Below are 16,559 nucleotides of genomic sequence, written 5' to 3'. Positions count from 1 at the left end.
CGAGGCAAAGAGGCTGCAGAAAGCCTCCTCTGAGCATTTCTGGTGCTTGGCTCTGTCCTCTGAGGGCTTGGCCCTCCCTGCTTACCCTGGGATCACAGGATGCTTTGCTCTGATCGTCACCCCCACTGCCAACCCCCCCCTGCGCTCACGTCAGCGGCGCCGTGTGTCACTCAACGCAAGTCCTTAAAAGCCAACGGCGCGGGGACAGACCCAGCTCACCGTTCTGTGAAACCCTCTGCCAGGGGAGACACCTTTACAGCCAACTGCTACTGACTCACCTCTGGGTAAAAATCACCCGGGGTTTGTAAATCCAGGCAGCAGTGAAGCTCTGGGTCGAGCTTAGCGTGCCACCCTCCTCACACCGGGGCAGCCCCAGGCTGAGCGGAGGAGCCGGTTTGGCCGGCACGGGGCCTCGGGGCTGCCGGCGCTGTGCCGGGAGCAGGTACCAGCCAGGCACGTGGACTCTCGCTTTCAGTAGCCCCACTCTCACCCGCCTTGGGCTGCCTTGGGTGTCACCTGCAAGAGAGAAAACCAGTCCCTGGCGTGTGCCGGCATCCCAGCGCTGCAGCAGCCGCTTCCCCTTTGGCTCTCGGCGTTAGCTAAGCATGGCGGCTGGTTTAGCCCATTTTACCCACGTAGAAACTGCGGCTCAGGAAAGGCTGGGACCAGCTGGGACCACGTCTGAGATCCCCGGGGATCTCCCTGATGGGAAAGGTCCCCATCCATCCCCAAACAGTGCCAGTGCAGGGCGGGCAGGGGAGCGTGGCTGAGCTGTGTGAAACCCTGGGGAGGAAAGAGGATGAGCCTGGGGAGTACGAAGTGGGAGCTGTGCTGGTCCGGTGCTGCACCCGTGGGGAGCCAGCTCAGCCCTGCCCCTGCCAGGGCACTTTCCCACGGAGTCCCACCGCAGTTGGGGTTCCCGCTGCCCCCCCCCCTCCTTCCCACTGTGGCTCTGATGCCCTGGGGGCACAGGAACCAACCAGTGAGGGCTGGAAATGCTCTGCAGGGTCCCCTCCCGCCCCAAGGGACGTGCCAGCTGGCGGGGCTGGTGTCCACACAAAGCTTTGCTTTGCTTTGCCAAGCGCCCTGCACAGCCATCCCCTCCTGATCCTGGCCTGTGCCAGGGGCTTGAGCTGCTGATTTACACCAACATGCGTGATCAGGCCGGGGGCTTGGTGGCGGGGACTTGGCCAGGTGGCTCATCCCTCTCATCAGGAGGTACAGAGAGGTTGAGTCACCCCTGACTCACCCCAAGAGTAAAGTAAAGTAAAGGCTGGGCTTTACTGTCCATGGGTGGGATGGTCCCCCCACCCCAAATGAGTGTAACATGGTGGGGGAGAGACTCTGTGAGGTCAACGATGAGATTAAGTGCAGCGAGAGAGGAGCTGCCCCGTTGCCATCTCCCATCACTCTTCACCCGCCGCTTCTGCTGCTCTTTCCCCAGGTCGGGTGACTCTGGTCTCTGCTGGCCGCCATGGATTGGAAAACACTGCAGGCGCTGCTCAGCGGGGTCAACAAGTACTCCACAGCCTTCGGCCGCATCTGGCTCTCCGTGGTCTTCGTCTTCCGTGTGCTGGTCTACGTGGTGGCAGCTGAGCGCGTGTGGGGAGACGAGCAGAAGGACTTTGACTGCAACACGCGGCAGCCGGGCTGCACCAACGTCTGCTACGACCACTTCTTCCCCATCTCCCACATCCGCCTCTGGGCCCTGCAGCTCATATTTGTCACTTGTCCTTCCCTCCTGGTCATCATGCACGTGGCCTACCGGGAGGACCGCGAGAAGAAGAACCGGGAGAAGAATGGGGAGAATTGCCCCAAGCTCTACAGCGACACGGGCAAGAAGCACGGCGGGCTGTGGTGGACCTACCTGCTCAGCCTCTTCTTCAAGCTTATCATAGAGATCCTGTTTCTCTACCTCCTCCACAAGATGTGGGACAGCTTTGACTTGCCTCGGCTGGTCAAGTGCTCCAACGTGGATCCCTGCCCCAACACTGTAGACTGCTACATCGCTCGGCCAACCGAGAAAAGAGTCTTCACCTATTTCATGGTCGGAGCCTCCTCCATCTGCATCGTCCTCACCGTCTGTGAGATCTTCTACCTCATCTTCAAGCGGGTTGTCCGGAGTACGCGGAGGTGGAAGAAGTCCATCAAGCGCTCCATCAGCTACAGCAAGACCTCCACCTGCCACTGCCACCTCAAGACAGAGGAGAAGGACAACAAGTCCCAGACGAGGTGTGTGGCAGCCCTGGGGGCCTGACTCCTGTCTGACAGGGTGCTGGGAGGGGAAAAGGGAGGGAGCAGTGTCCTGGTGTGTGCCGGGGGTGGCTGGCCCCAAAGGTGACCGCCAGTGACGCCATCACCAGACTCTCCATCGAGGACCTCGATGGCTGTAAGGGGAGGGGGACACATCCATGGGAACTCTCAGTGGCAGGTTGGGTGCCAGGCATGCCTGAGGGTGTCTGTTCTTCCCACAGAGGAGAGGAGCTGTGAGCTCGCCCGTCCCAGCCAGCTCGCCTTCCCCTTGGCCCAGCAGCTTTTCAAGCCTGCCAAGTCCCCAAACCCTCAAGAGTCGACACGTGTGAAAAATGACTAAACCCAACAAACTAAAGTCCCCCGAGAGAGGCCCATGGGTGCCCGAGCAGACGCAGGTAAGGTGAGGGCAGCCCTGGAGCTCTGCTGGATGTGCACAGCGGTGCCGCGGGGCTCGGCCATCACACCGACACACAGACACCGTGCAGGAGCGGCCGCGCTGCCCGGCCTGGCAGCAAGCCCAGCCGAGGACTGCAGGGACGGAGCCATCGAGCTGGGAGGGCACACAGGACTGGTGGGAGGGAGCATGGGGGGGGTCCCATGTCCCAGCAGCTTCTCTTGTGTCTCTCCAGCCCTGCAGCTCCTGTGCTGGGTGTGAATCCACCGGTCGGTGCCCAGTCAGGGCTGGTGTCACCCAGCGCAGTGACAGTGCTCCTGGCTCGCTGTGCCTCGCACGGGCACAGTCCCAAGCACTGGTTCATCCTCCTTCCATTCGTAACAAGAAACCAAAGAAATGCTGGGCTCGGCACCGTGGGCAGAGCCCTCTTCATGCACCCAAAGCAGTCACGGAGGAGCAGGGCTCCCGGCTGTCACCAAGTGCTCAGTCGGCCCAGTTTGCCAGTACTGGGGCAGGAGCAGCTTTTCCCCCTTTGCTCACACGCACGCGGTGCCGGTGTCCTGCCCAAGTGCCCCTGCCAGCTCTGCCGCTTCCCCCGGTGCCCCTGCACCCCCCTCGCCTCGGTCGGACGTGTCACGCACCGCACGAGCTGCGGATCCAAAAGGCAAATAAACGCCGTGTCGTTTGTAGACTCTGGGATCTGCTCCGCACGCTGTAAATCAGGGGGACTGGTGAGGGCAGAAGAAATGGATTCGCAGAGGTTCCCCAGGAGCCCGTGGCCGAGCCCTCCTGACTCCCACCCGAGCCGGGGCAGCGCGGGTTGAGCCCCAGGGCCGCCGTGCCCGGTGTCCACCCGCTCCACCTCCTCCCGGCTTGTCGCGCGTCATTAAACTTTAATTCATCAGAACTGCACGCTGGCCCCCAAGGAAATCAAGGAGGGATCAGCATCAATTATTTACTAAATCTTGATAAATATTACAATAAATAGCAATGATTTCCATTTAATCTCTCCTTAAGCAGCGCTGCGCAGAGGGTCTGCCGGCTCTCCAGCCGCCGCGTTTCCAGCTCCCCCAGCCCCACGAGCGTGTCGTGGTGAGCACTGACACAGCCAGGGCTCATGCCGCTGTGAGAAGCTGTGACGGTGGTGCCCACGCTGCTGGGAGGGTGACATGTCTCTGCGCTGGGACAAGGAGCAAGTGCTTCCAGCATGGGCTGCTCCCGTGGGCACCTCACGTCACCTGTCACCCGTGGGGCCAGCCCTGGGCACGGGGCACCCTGTGCCAGAGGAAAGATGCTCCAGGAGGTTGAAGAGCAGAAGGTGTCTGACTGGGAAGCGGCTCTGGCACCAGTGTGGGTGTGTTTTGGGACACTGGGGACCTGTGGCTGGTGTGGGGGAAGCCCGTGCTGGTCCTTCTGGTGGGCAAAGCACCGTGGGAGCCGGCACATCCACGGGTGAGGGCAGCTCCCGTTCCTCTGTGGCTTTGGAGCAGCTCCTCAGAGGTGATGGTTTCCACCCATCGAGGGCTGGCGGGGCACAGAGCGTCACTGGGGACAGACACCGAGGGGGGACCACGGGCTTGGGCAGCCACAACCGGGGGTGCTGGGAGGGGGAAGCGTTATTCACAGTGGGCCGGCTGGGAGATGGGCGCTGGGCTCTGCAGCACACACAGAGCAGCACGCGGGCGTTACCTGAAGCACAACAATTATTTTATATTAAACATAACGATGCTGTTCCGGCTCTGCCCTCTGCTCGAGCCCAGCACTGCCTGTGAGGAGGAAACGCCACGTCTCGGGGTGGGAGAGGCCACAGTTCCCAGTTGTGTTGTGGACTGGCCTAGTTTCTGGTTTCAAAAGCCCGAGCCCTTCGCACCCGGCTGGCCCCACGCAGCCCACCAAGCGGCAGGACAGCGAGTGGGGGGCACGTACAAGGGTTTTTCCTCCCCCCCGCAGCCAGCAGGACTTAAGTCTGTGCATAAAATATCAGCATCTGCCCACCCGCTGGCCCCCTCTCCTTGTCGCGGTGCCTCCACACCCCCCGCAACGCCCCGTCTGAGCCCCCCCCGACAGCAAAGCTCCGCTTAAACCCTTGGGGGGGGGCTCCTGGCCCCTTGGATCCCCGGAGCAGCTCGGGGGCTCGGGGCAGCGCCGGGCTCCGGTGTGGCTCCAGCACCACCCAGCGCCCGCCGCGCCGTACGGACCCGCGTGGGGACCGGCCGGAGCGGGGGGGGACGGAGCATCCCGGGGGGGGACACCCGCGGCACCTCCCCGTCCCTCCCCGCCCCCGCCAGCCATGAGGGCACCGAAAACGCGTCGGCTTTAGGGGTCCCACCCGTGGGCAGGGTCCGTCCGCCCCGCGTGGGTCCCTCCGCCGCTCAGCGGGGGGGTCCCGGTGGCGGAGCCCCAGCCACAAGCGGGGCTACCGGGCGCGGGCGGTGCCGGCCACCGCGGGGGCGAGTGGGCAGGGACACCGGGGCTTCCCACAGCCCCCGACGGCTCCCCGCCGCCTTCCCCCCCGGAGGATCCCGGCTGTCCCGGGGGGGGTCCCGGCCGTCCCGGGGGGTCCCGGTCGGGCGATGCTCCGCGGACCCACCGCCCCCGCCCCGCCCCACCGGGGCCTCCCCCTCGGCCGGGGGCAGCGGGACGGGGCGGCCCCGCAACACCTGCGGCCCCGCGCTAAGCCCCGGCCCCCGGTTTCCTGCCCGCGCTCCTCCCCCGGCTCCCCCGGGCCCCGCACGGCCTCAACCGCCCGGCCCGGCCCGTTCGCTCACAGCCAGCGCGGCCCGAGCCCGGCGGGACCTGCCCGGCGCGGCGGAGGTGAGTGAGGGGCAGCCGGGACCCCCGACGGCTGCGGCTCCCCCGGGGACCCCGCGCTTGGGGGACCCGTTCTGGGACACCCCCCCCTGCTGCTGGGCGTCCCTTTAACGGTCCAGCTGGCACCTCTGCCGGCTTAATTGGCAGAGGTTAATTAAGAGCCGGGGCTGCGGCTGCCTCTGCTCTCCCAGCCGGGCTCAGCTCCCGCGGGGGGACCCGGCAGCAGCCGGGGGTGACACTGGGACACCCCGGCAGCAGCGTCGGGGCTGCGGGAGGTGAGTGGTCTCGGGGGTCCCCAGACCAGGGAAAACCCTGGGCAAGGGGGAGGGGGCTGGGGTGCCATCGCCCCACAGCGAGGGAGCTGCTGGGGGACTGTCCCATCAGTTCGGGGTGAGCCCTGAATGGGTGTCGGGGTGGCTACTGTACCCCGGGGGTTTGTAGCCCCCCAGCACAGCCCTGCTGCTCTCTGCCCTTCGGTAAAGCCGGGGCTGGGGGAGAGGCAAACTGGGGCTGCTGCTGTGGGCCCCAGCTGTGCCCCCTCTCTGCTGTGGGGCAGCCCCAAACCAGGCGGCCAGTGAGCTGGGGGTGCTGTGGGGTGGGTGCTGCTGGGGGGAGGCGAATCCCTGCGCTGCCTCTTCTGCCCCAGCCCCATCCTTCCGCTCTGGGCAGGGGGGTGTAGAAGGAGCACACCCGGGCACAGGAATGCCGCTGGGCTCCCACCCTCGGGGTTGGGGTGCCCCTCGGTGGGTTTGCTGGGACCCTCTGCAGAGATCTGACTGGGCTCCCCTCCCCTCTCTGCTGGCAGAGGCACGAGGCTCCCTAAAAGATGGGTGACTGGGGTTTCCTGGAGAAACTGCTAGACCAAGTCCAGGAGCACTCAACCGTGATCGGGAAGATCTGGCTCACCGTGCTCTTCATCTTCCGCATCCTCATCCTGGGCTTGGCCGGGGAGTCGGTGTGGGGGGACGAGCAGTCGGATTTCGTGTGCAACACCAAGCAGCCGGGCTGCACCAACGTCTGCTATGACAAAGCCTTCCCCATCTCCCACATCCGCTACTGGGTGCTCCAGTTCCTCTTTGTCAGCACCCCAACCCTGATTTACCTCGGCCACGTTGTCTATCTCTCCCGGAAGGAGGAGAAGCTGAAGCAGCAGGAGAGCGAGCTGCGGGCTATCCACAGCAAGGACCCGAAGATCGAGCAGGCCCTGGCAGCTGTGGAGAAGAAGATGTCCAAGATCTACGTGACGGAGGACGGGCGGCTCAAGATCCGAGGGGCGCTGATGTGGACGTACCTCATCAGTGTGATCTGCAAGAGCATCTTTGAGGCCGGTTTCCTCGTTGGCCAGTGGTACCTGTACGGCTTCTCCATGGTGCCCCGCTACGTCTGCAAGAGGGACCCCTGCCCCCACCAGGTGGACTGCTTCATCTCCCGCCCTACTGAGAAGAGCATCTTCATCATCTTCATGCTGGTGATGGGCCTGATCTCCTTAGTCCTGAACCTCCTGGAGCTCTTCCACCTCTGCTGCAAGAACCTGCTTAGCAACATCAAGAAGGTGTCGGGGCCGAGCCGGGACACCTTTGCCGACAACATGGCCCTGGGTCCCTACCCGCCCAAGCACTACCCCTTCCTGCCCATGGCCGAGAGCCACACGCCGCCCTACCAGGCCTACAACAAGCTCTCCAGCGAGCAGAACTGGGCCAACTTCCACAACGAGGAGAACCTGGCGCTGGGCAGCGGCACCAGGCCGCTGTCGGACCCCTACGCCCCCAGGGCTGCTGAAACCCCCACCCCAGAGGAGAAGCTGTGCAGCCGGCCCGGGAGCTCAGCCTCCAAAAAGCAGTATGTTTAGTGCCGGGCTGGCCCCGGCCGGGCCGAGGGGACCTACCTTGGTCCCTCGTGCCCGCGAAGGTGCTGGCTGTGGGCAGGCAGCTGCCTCCTGCCTGGATGGGCCCCTGCCTGCCCCTGGGACGTGATGCTCAAGAGCGGGGCTGAGCGCTGCCCCGGAGCAGAGCCTCCGCGCTCTCCTGTTTTCCCCACAGACCCTGCAAGGAAGGAAACTGCAGAAAGTTCCGCGGGACGGCGTGTGTCTCACCGTGGGAAAGGGAGAAATCCCTAGAGCCGCGCAGCTGGGAACAGGCTGTCCCCGGGGCTGCGCTGGGAGGCTGCTGCCCTCGGGACCCTCAGACCCGGGGGTTTGCCCGAGCCCCCGCCGGCGTGAGAGCCGGGCCTGCGGCCGTGGGAAGCCGCTCGCCTCCAGCCTCCGCACGGAGCAGGGCTGAGCCCAGGAGGGCTGGGGGGAGCTGGGCTGGGGCAGCGCTGCCGGCTGGGTCCTGGCCACCAGCCCCATCCTGTGACTCCGGCCAAGAGCCAGCGGGGCCAGCCCAGGGTTTGCTGTGGGAGCTGCCCCTTTCCCCTGGGGACACGGGAGGGTTAAGCCAACGGCAGCTCTTAGGGCTCTGCGGTGACCCCAATAGCTGCAGGGTCACTGCTTGGGTGCCCCAGAAGTGTGAGTGTCCCCCCCGACCGCCTCCTGGCCCTGGACCCTTTCCCAAGTGGTGTGTGTGTCTCTTAAATTATTTTTAACCTGCTGGCCTGAGCACGGAGCTTTCTGCCTCACGGGTGCAGTTGTGCGGGGGATCTGGGGAGCTGTGTCCAGCCTGGGCCACGCGCCTGCCAGCCCTGTGGTTTTTGGGGAGGAATTAGCCTGGCAACTGCTGGTTTGGGGGGTTATTGGTGTTATTACTTTGCACTAGTCATCTCCTGCTGTGGGCTGAGGCGCTGGGGTGGGGGGGAACAGAAGAACCAACTGCCCCCATGAGAGCAGTTGCCCCAACTTCCCCAGCCCACCGATGCTGTGGAAGGGGAAGGTCCTGCTGTGACTGAAGGGCTGTGGGTCCTGCGTGACCCAGGCAGGAGTGTGGGACGCAGACGTTGCTCCTCGTGCTGTTTCCTTCCCCCCCCCGCCCCCGACAGACTCAGTGTTGCATCTTGTCAAATAAAGTTGGATGAATGAAAAAGGTGACGTCTGGTGTGACTGTGCTTCATGCAGCTGCCTTGGGGTGGGGAGGGGTAAGGGTTTGGGGCTGAGGGAGAGGGAAGCTGCTGCCCTGTGATGGGGCTGGGGTGAAGAGGAGCATGGGCACCCCCCGAGCGCCAGTTGTGCTGCTGGTGCCACTCACCCACAGAAAGCACAAACATCCCTGCTACAGCGTCCTGTCCCCTGGAGCCCAGCCCGGGGGCTGTCACAGGGCCAGCGTGGCGCAGGCTCTGGTGGCCCAAAGCAGAGCTCAGCCCCTCTCCTCCTGCCACTGATAAACCTGGTGGAGGCCATGGAGCTGCTCGTGGCTGCATAATAGCTGGAAATGAGCTGCAGATAAAGGCACACAATGCAGCTGGGACTGTTGTTCAGTTTTCTCTGGCCAAGTCTGCTCAGGGCAGAGCCAGCTCTTGGCCAAGGGCCTCTTCAGCGAGGGTGGGACGGCCTAAAAATACCCTGGAGAAAATGAAATATGGGTGAAACAGGGTGATATCGCTGCCATCGGCTGCTGGCAGAAGCGAAGAGGGAGGCACCCGGCTGTGCTGCCGTAGGGGCAGAGCCTGGGCTGGCAGCCAAGCCCACCCTTGGCTCCCCTCCCTGCTGGGGCTGAGGGGGGTGAAGTCCCCTCGGGTGGGGGCCTGGGGTGCACACTACCAGCACCCAGCCCTCCTTTGCATCCTCCACCAGGATGCTGGGGCAGATCCCCTCTGGAGGGACCCTGCTCCCACAGTTGCCCAGCGGGGCCCCCCCGGGGCACCCCAGTGCAATGGGGGACCACAGCCCAGCGCTCACCAGGCATCAGCAGAGCTGCAAAGCCCCACAGCTTTCTGGGGGGAGCAGCCCTGAACGCTCAGCCGGGAGGAAACACTCGTGTGAAAGGTAACAGTGCAGCCGGGCCGTGTGTTTACCCGCCGGCCGCGCTCCCCCGCTCGCCTCCCCTCGCCTGGGCTGATATTTTTGTTGGCACTGGGGGAGCATCACGCTTTTCCGAACGGCCCTGCAAGGTGGAAAACAAGACGGCTGAGAATCCCCTTGCCTGGACACGGTGCCCGGCCGTGGGCGCTGCGCAAACACAGCTCCACGTCCCGCTATTGTTCCCGTGTTGTGACAAGGTGACCCCCACGCCGCCGGGACCTGCCCGCGGCACACGCCAACAACAACAGCGAGGGGCTCACCTGCACAGTGGGGCCGGTGGTGGTGGCAGCCCCCCCAGAAGGCAAATAGAAGTTTGAAGCTGATAAGGGCACGGGTTGGCCCGGCGAAGCCCTTTGGCACAGCTTGGGGACAGATAGCGACACGCACGGCCTTTCTCACACCTCCTCGCTCCCTCCTGAGTAAACAGGCCCCTCCGGTCCCTTTCTGGGAACGGCACTCGCTGCCCCAACACCCGGCCCCATACTGTGACACTGAGCCCTGCAGTGACAGGCAGCCTGGGGGCTGCGGTGAGGGGCTCCCCATGGGCACCCCTGAGCCCAGCTCTGGGGTAACGGCCAGCGCAGCCTCGAGGACTGTACAGTCAGGGGCACCCACTGCAGCCGCCCAGCCAGGACGGCGGAGAGCCCTGGGCATGGCCGTGGGGTGGGAGCACCGTGGGGCTGTTCCCGTGGCCACTCACAGGCTGTGATGTCCGCCCTGGCATTGCCCTCGGGTTTTTGGGGTGGGAAGCTTTTGTACCCCCACCTAAGCGCCCTGTGGGGTTTATCCCAACCCCAGGCTGGTTGTACTCCCCAAGGCGCAGCCACAGACCCCGCAAACTACACCCCAGCAGGGTGCAGGCAGCGCCATGGGGCACCTGCAGCTCCCGGAGGAAAGCAAGTGCCCAGAGGGGATGTGACGTGACAAAGGAGCGAAAGGGAGAGAGGTGGACAGACAGACAGACACATACCTGACCTGACTGCCAACAGCCTGAGGCTGGCTGTGCATAGGCGTGGGGTGTCTCTTGGGTGCAGGGTCAGCACCGCTGTGTCCCCTCTCTGCTGCTCACCAGTGGTTCGGGAGGATGCTGGGGGCAGGGGGGTGGCCACTTGGAGCACCCCCTGTGTCAGGAAAGGCTTTGGGGTGGTTCTGCCAGTCCTGGGACCCCAATTCCTGCTGGGGACATTGGTCTAACATCAGCCATGGGCCCCAGGAACCTGTGCCAGTGACTCTGCCCCACGGCTGTGGGTTTGCAGGGAGGGTTCTGCCTCCCCCGAGTTAGGACCAGTCCGTGCTGGGGTCCCCCTGCACTATCCTGCCCTGGGCCGGGGGAGAGGAGCCATGGGGGCTGCCACAGCGTGTCACCCCTGCGAGGCTCTGCCCAAGACGCTGGCTGAGCACCAGGGAGTTTATTTTTAACCTTTCCCAGCGTACAGAAAATAGCAAGTTTCTAATTCCAACCCACTCACAGGAAGAGCCACGGCAGGAGCGAAATCGCAGCTGAGAGGAGGAAGGGCAGAGGGCTGGGCAGGGGGATGCCAGCCAGGGCCACAGCATGGTTCCCCCATCCCGCCAGGGCCCCGTCCATGCCCAGGGCTCTGCCCACAGCATCCCAGCACCCCATTTCCCGCAGCCCCTTGGGGGAGCAGGCGCAGTCAGGAGCATCCTCCTGAGCCAGGCACAGACCCCTGACCCCCAGCACCCCGTGCCCGCAGCACCCACCATTGAGGCAACACCAAACCAGGTACAATCCTGCCCTTACCAGCACCACTGCCAACAGTGCACAATGAAGAAAAAGCAAACCCCAAGCTGCTCCCTTCCTCCCCCAGACCCGTCCTCGGCACGGGGTTATATTTAGCCCTCCACGCGCGGGCACGGCAGACAATGCGGCCCAGTGTGAGAACCGCGGTCGGGAGGAAACGCGCTCAATAGCCCCGACGACTTCCCGCATCCTGACATTGTCGCTCCCCTCCAGCCGCTTCCTCGCACGGAGGTAACGGCACCACAGTGCCCAGCACCCCGTGCCCATCTCAGGATGGGTCCTGCCCCTGCCAGCAGGTCGGGGCATCTTCCTGGTGCAGCACCAGGAGGGCAGAACCTGCTGCCTGCACAGCCGGGGGCTTCTCCTGGCGTGGGGACATCGATGTGGGCTAAAAGCAAGAAACTGCGGTGGCCTTTGGGTGCTGGGGATGGAGGGATCAGCCCTGAGCTGTGGCTGTAAGAAGAGGCGATGCTGAGTGGGAAGGGAACATGTCCTGCTGCAGTTGTCCCCAGCCAGGGCTCGGGGCTGTGTCTCGGTGTGGGGCAGAGCTGCTCCTCTCCCACAGCACTTCAGAGAGGAGCCGGCGGGCTCGGCACGGTGGGTCTGTGCCGGGGGGCCGGGGCAGGAAGAGGCGAGTGAGATGGGGAGGCTGCAAAAGGACTTGGCCACGCTCAGGAAAAGGGCAAAACGGGAGCCTGGGAAAACAGCCTCGGCTGGCCAGGGCAGGGGAGGGAGCCGATGTCCCCAGGGGCTGCGGGGGACGCATTGAGGGGGGACACACACACGCCATTTGCTCTCCAGTGCAGACGGGGTGAGCACCCTCCGTGTCCCGTGGCTGTGGGGACACCCCACTGTGTGCAGGTCCTGGGTGCCCCAGGGTGACTGCGCTGCTCCAGGACGGGACACCCCCCAGCCCCCCGCACCACTCCTCTCCTCCCCAAAGCACCGTCGCTCTGGGCCTTGCGGGGAGGGGACCGATGGCTCTGAGCGGTGCCAGCGCAGGGGCGCAGCGTCCCCAGCCCCGCGCAGCCGGTGCATCCCTGCTCTGATCTAACCGGACGTCCGCTGCGGCCGTCCAGGTGTGCCGAGCTGTGCCGAGCCGTGCCGAGCGGCCGGGGGGGCTCTCACCGCCCCAGCCTGCACACCAGCTGTCCCAGTCCCCCCCCCCGAGTGAGTCGGGAGCTCACACCCCCCCCACCGCTGCCCCGGCTTGCTCCCTGCATCCTGCCTCTGGAAACCACCTGCTCCCCTCACGAGCTGGACCCCCGGGAGCAAACCCGGCCTTGGGCAGGGCAGAGGGTCAGCCCGGGAGCTGCAGCCATGCCAAGAGCCCAGCAGCCGCATTGCTCCCCCCAAGCCTTGGGGCACGGCCACGACACGTCAGGCAGGGACAGGGAGCACTTCTGCAGCTGCCAGCTTTGATCCCTGCTCTGTGGCACAGCGCAGCACTGTGGGGCCTTCCCCAAAGCCCGACAAGCCCTGGGAGGATGCTCTCCCAAAAAAAAAGCCATCGGATAGGCCAGCCACGGGACTCCCTGCGCGGGGACAGGCTCCCCCGCCTCACACGGCCCTGGCCACGCTGCTGGCACAGCTCCTGGCCGCGCTCCCGCGGCAGCGCCCGGCTGTGCCGCGCTGGGAACAGCTGGATTATGGACACACCGGCCCAGACCAAGGACCTGCGCTTCAGCGGTCGCGTGCAGGCTCAGGAAGCCATAATGGTTTATTCAGCAAAGCTTCCTCTGGCTCTTCGTGAGCTACTGTGGCTGCTCTGCGCACTTGCCGGCTCCTATTCTTGTCCCGCCGGCGCTTCCCAGGCAGCACATTGTTGGGATTCAATGGGAGGAAGGGTGGGTTTACGGCACCGAGGGTTTAGGAAAAAGGCAGCCAGTGTCTGGGAAGAGGGTTTACCCCTGCCCCAGTGCCTGCGGGGAATCCACGGCCCCGCAACGCTGGCGTCTGCTGTGGGGACGGACGGGAATCCCCAGACGCAGGGAAAGCAGCTGGAAACGCAGCGGGAGCAGCGAGGCAGCCGCAGCGGGAGCAGGGCAGGCGCTGCCCGGCCAGGAGCCTCCACGCAGCTACTGCCAGGCCTGAGTCCTTCCCAGCACCGCGCCCCAGCAGCCCCCCCTGACCGACACCACGGGGGCCCAGGGGAGGAAACGGGGCAGCGAGGCCCCGACAAAGCCTGATTGTGCCCGGCCGGCCCTGGGAACAGGCAGATCAATGGGTTATAAACAGCCGAGGGAGCCGCTCCGTCGCGGGGTGAACAAAGGCATCTCGGAAGACGTTTCCGAGTTGGGTCCGGCTGGTCCCAGTTGGGGGAAGGGACGGGACTGTTCCCACCCCAGTGCACAATAGGGAACAGCCATCACCCCTCCTCCAGGCTGGGAAAGCAAGAGGCCAAGGGCAGGGACTAGCCCAGGGGACAGCACCAGCTTGCCAGGGGGACCGGGGCGGTGGCCCCAGAGGTGCTGCAAACCCCAGTGCAGGAGGCAGCAGCGGGACAGGGCCAGGACAGCCTTTGCATCGCCCCCAGACTCTGCCTGCACCTTCTAACCCAGCCTCAGCCGCCCTCGCCCGCCGCGACGGCAAAGGTCTGTGAGTTCGCGGCGGTGCCGGGGCACGAGCCCGGCCGCAGGGCAGTGAGCCAGGCTGGGAGGCAAACACAGCCGGGCAGCACCAGCAGTAAAGCTGTCAGCGGGGCAGGAGCCGGCCCCGAGGAAGCGGGACGGAGCGATGCAAAACGCTGAACCGGCTGCTGACTTCAGGGCTTCGCACCAGACACGACAGATTTATCGTCCCCGGGAAGGGAAGGCCGGGCCGGGGCAGCAGCTCAGGCACCAGGGGAAAAAACAAGCCGGGAAGCAGCGATAACCCCGGCTCCGGCCCCGACAGAGAGCAGCGGCGGTGACCTGCTCAGGCAGCCATCGCCAGGCCTCGGTCCTGCCATGTTGGTGACACGCGAGGCTGGAGGGGACACCGGCCACCCGTCCCCAGCACTCGCTGCCAGCTCAGCAGCCCAGCAGGACCCCCCCCCGTCCCCTGGGAGCCCCTCCCGGCGCTGCCACAGCCCTTCTTGTCTAGATAAGGAGGCTGAAGGGAAGCAGCTGACGTGGCCAGGGGAGCCAGGACAGAGGCACAACCGCAGCAGGGGCTGGGATTTCAGTGCCTCCCCCTTCTCCCTGCCTGCCACCCTGCTGCCAGGCCCCGAGGGCAGTGCCCGGCCAAGGACAATGGTGACACATCTCCCATGGTAGAAGGAGCTGCTTCTCGAAAACATGGGGAGCAGAAACATGCTCTGAGCCAGGCCAGGTGCTGATGCAGAAGACACAGAGGCCCAAGGACTGACAGAAGTTTATTCCAGCTGTTCCCACACAGGGCAGAGATCTCCCCGCTCTCTACACGCCAGCCCAAAGCCACCGCCACGCTCGGAGCTGCAGGACAGAAGCAGGGTCAGGACTTCCACCTCCCCCCCGTTCCCACTCCTCGCTGCGAAGCCTGGGGATGATGCCGAGAGGGGATCCCCAGAGATCTCCACCACTGCTCAGGCTCCCGTGGGCGTGACGTCGCATGGTCGGGATTCACAAAGAGCCACGGGAGAGCGGGACAGCAGATCCTCCCGCCGCAGGTGGTCAGCCTGACCCCGGCCCCACGTCACTCAGGTCCAAGTTTCTTCTATCTTCACGCCATGGAAAAAACCCAACCTAACGAGACGTGGGTGGGGCCAGGCCAAGAGGGTTTCGTGGTTCAGGGGCCGGGACAGGCCGAGAGCTGATGAGTTTCAGACACACTCCACCTCCCAACGCACGGCTCCCCGCCGGCGCCGCCGCAAAGGAGCAGCTCTGGGTGCTGTGCCTGGAGCACATCCGCGGGGTGGGCGAACCCCGGAGGGCCCGGGGGGGCGCAGAGCAGCAGCGGGCACAACGTATCGCCCAGGGACGGCCCGGTCCCGGAGGGAGGCTGGTGGGCGACGTGCAGGGGACAGGGGAGTCCCCAGCCCGTGCTGGGAACAGTCGCTCCAGGGCTCCGCGTCTGCCCCAACCACTTTATTAGCTCTTTTCCGGGCGGTTCCTGTTCAGCACGGCCCGAGGGGCGAACTCGAGCTTGTCCTTCAGGCTCACCACCTTGGTCAGGTCCTTGCCCGCGATCTCCTGCAGCTTGCGGTCCTCCCGCTGCTCCGAGATGCTCTTCTCCTCCTCGGCCGCGGGCGGGGGGTGGCCGCGGAGGAACCACTCCAGGTGGTAGCCCACCAGCCCCACCACGAAAGCCACCGGGAAGGTGACGTACGGGGCCTTGGAGCGGACGGCCGCCCAGAGCACGGACCACATGGCGCCGGGGGCTGCGCCTGGCGGGGGGGGAAACGCGGCGGTCACAAGCCGGGCCCGGCCCCTCACACCCCCCCCCCCCCTCCGCCTTGGCGGCCGAGGCCTACGGGCCGGCAGCGCCCGGGCCAGGCTCCGGCGGGCAAGGCCGCACCGGGCGGAGCGCCCCGGGGCCTCAGCACTGACCCACAGGAATCCGGGACCCGCCGGGACCCCGCCCGGGGCTCCCCCGCAGCCGCAGCCGCAGCCGGAGCCGGAGCGAGCCCCGGGCGGCCGCCGCTCACCTGGGCCCGGCCGCCGCCGCCGCCTCGTCCCGCCCCTTCCGGGCAGCGGGAGCGCGGGCGAGAGCGGAGCCGGCGGGGGCCGCGGGGCGGTGCTGCCCCCTGGCGGACAGCGAGGGAGCGGCGGCGCCGGAGGAGCGGCCCGGGCTGAGGCCACGGGGGGAGCCACGGGGGGAGACTTATGGGGAGAGAACTACGGGGGGAGATCCGTGGGGGGAGACCCACGGAGAGAGCCACAGGGAGAGACTTATGGAGAGCGACTTATGGGGAGAGAGCTACGTGGGGAGAACCACGGGGGGAGCCACGGGGGGAGACCCACGGGGAGACCTACGGCGGGAGAGCCATGGGGGGAGATCCACGGGGAGAGCCACGGGGGGAGAACCACAGGGGAGGCCACGGGGGGGACCCACGTGGGGATCCACGGAGAGAGCCACAGGAGGAGACCCACAAGGAGACTCACGGGGAGAGACCCATGGGGGGAGACCCACAGGGAGAGACCCATGGAGAGAGAGCCATGGGGAGACACCCACGGGGGAGAGACCCACGAGGAGAGACCCACAGGGACAGTCTCATAGGGGGGAAGAGAGCCACAGGGAGATCCACAGGGAAAGAGCCACGGGGAAACCCACGGGAAGAGACCTTCAAGGAGAGACCCACAGGGAGACCTGAAGACACCCCCCAGCTACCTCACAGGGAGATCTGCTGCCCCAGGGAGACCCCTCTCCCACCCCACGACAGCCCACTCCCACCCCACGGACACCCCTCTCCCACCCCACAGACACGA

General features: G+C 65.7%; 3 protein-coding genes across 5 annotated transcripts; 2 read left to right on the top strand and 1 right to left on the bottom strand.

Moving 5' to 3' along the window:
* The first annotated feature begins 1,396 nt into the window (after positions 1-1,396).
* On the top strand, positions 1,397-2,561 carry GJB3 (gap junction protein beta 3). Its single transcript, XM_074850788.1, has 2 exons — positions 1,397-2,232; positions 2,475-2,561. The coding sequence occupies exons 1-2, from the start codon at positions 1,475-1,477 to the stop codon at positions 2,488-2,490; spliced, it is 774 nt and encodes a 257-aa protein (XP_074706889.1). The 5' UTR covers positions 1,397-1,474; the 3' UTR covers positions 2,491-2,561.
* A 2,837-nt stretch (positions 2,562-5,398) lies between these two features.
* Positions 5,399-8,480, top strand: GJA4 (gap junction protein alpha 4). 2 transcript variants are annotated; one of them, XM_074850961.1, is made up of 2 exons: positions 5,399-5,461; positions 6,264-8,480. In XM_074850961.1, the coding sequence occupies exon 2, from the start codon at positions 6,285-6,287 to the stop codon at positions 7,305-7,307; it is 1,023 nt and encodes a 340-aa protein (XP_074707062.1). In that variant the 5' UTR covers positions 5,399-5,461; positions 6,264-6,284; the 3' UTR covers positions 7,308-8,480. The 2 variants fall into 2 exon arrangements, with proteins under 2 accessions (XP_074707062.1, XP_074707063.1); XM_074850962.1 differs by lacking the exon at positions 5,399-5,461 and adding an exon at positions 5,830-5,848.
* A 6,034-nt stretch (positions 8,481-14,514) lies between these two features.
* Positions 14,515-15,812, bottom strand: SMIM12 (small integral membrane protein 12). 2 transcript variants are annotated; one of them, XM_074807150.1, is made up of 2 exons: positions 15,779-15,812; positions 14,515-15,517 (listed from the first exon to the last, which is right to left on the bottom strand). In XM_074807150.1, the coding sequence occupies exon 2, from the start codon at positions 15,498-15,500 to the stop codon at positions 15,222-15,224; it is 279 nt and encodes a 92-aa protein (XP_074663251.1). In that variant the 5' UTR covers positions 15,501-15,517; positions 15,779-15,812; the 3' UTR covers positions 14,515-15,221. The 2 variants fall into 2 exon arrangements, with proteins under 2 accessions (XP_074663251.1, XP_074663252.1); XM_074807151.1 differs by lacking the exon at positions 15,779-15,812 and adding an exon at positions 15,681-15,762.
* Between the last annotated feature and the right edge of the window lie 747 nt (positions 15,813-16,559).

This window comes from Strix aluco, chromosome 26, assembly GCF_031877795.1.
Source record: "Strix aluco isolate bStrAlu1 chromosome 26, bStrAlu1.hap1, whole genome shotgun sequence".
Taxonomy (NCBI): Eukaryota; Metazoa; Chordata; class Aves; order Strigiformes; family Strigidae; genus Strix; species Strix aluco.
The sequence above is the reverse complement of the archived record's forward strand: the minus strand, read 5'-3'. Positions and strand labels throughout refer to the sequence as shown.

What these genes read in the sequence shown, in the direction of transcription:
- GJA4 (XM_074850961.1), top strand. Translation starts at nt 6,285, where the DNA reads ATGGGTGACTGGGGTTTCCTGGAGAAACTGCTAGACCAAGTCCAGGAG.
- GJB3 (XM_074850788.1), top strand. Translation starts at nt 1,475, where the DNA reads ATGGATTGGAAAACACTGCAGGCGCTGCTCAGCGGGGTCAACAAGTAC.
- SMIM12 (XM_074807150.1), bottom strand. Translation starts at nt 15,500, where the DNA reads ATGTGGTCCGTGCTCTGGGCGGCCGTCCGCTCCAAGGCCCCGTACGTC.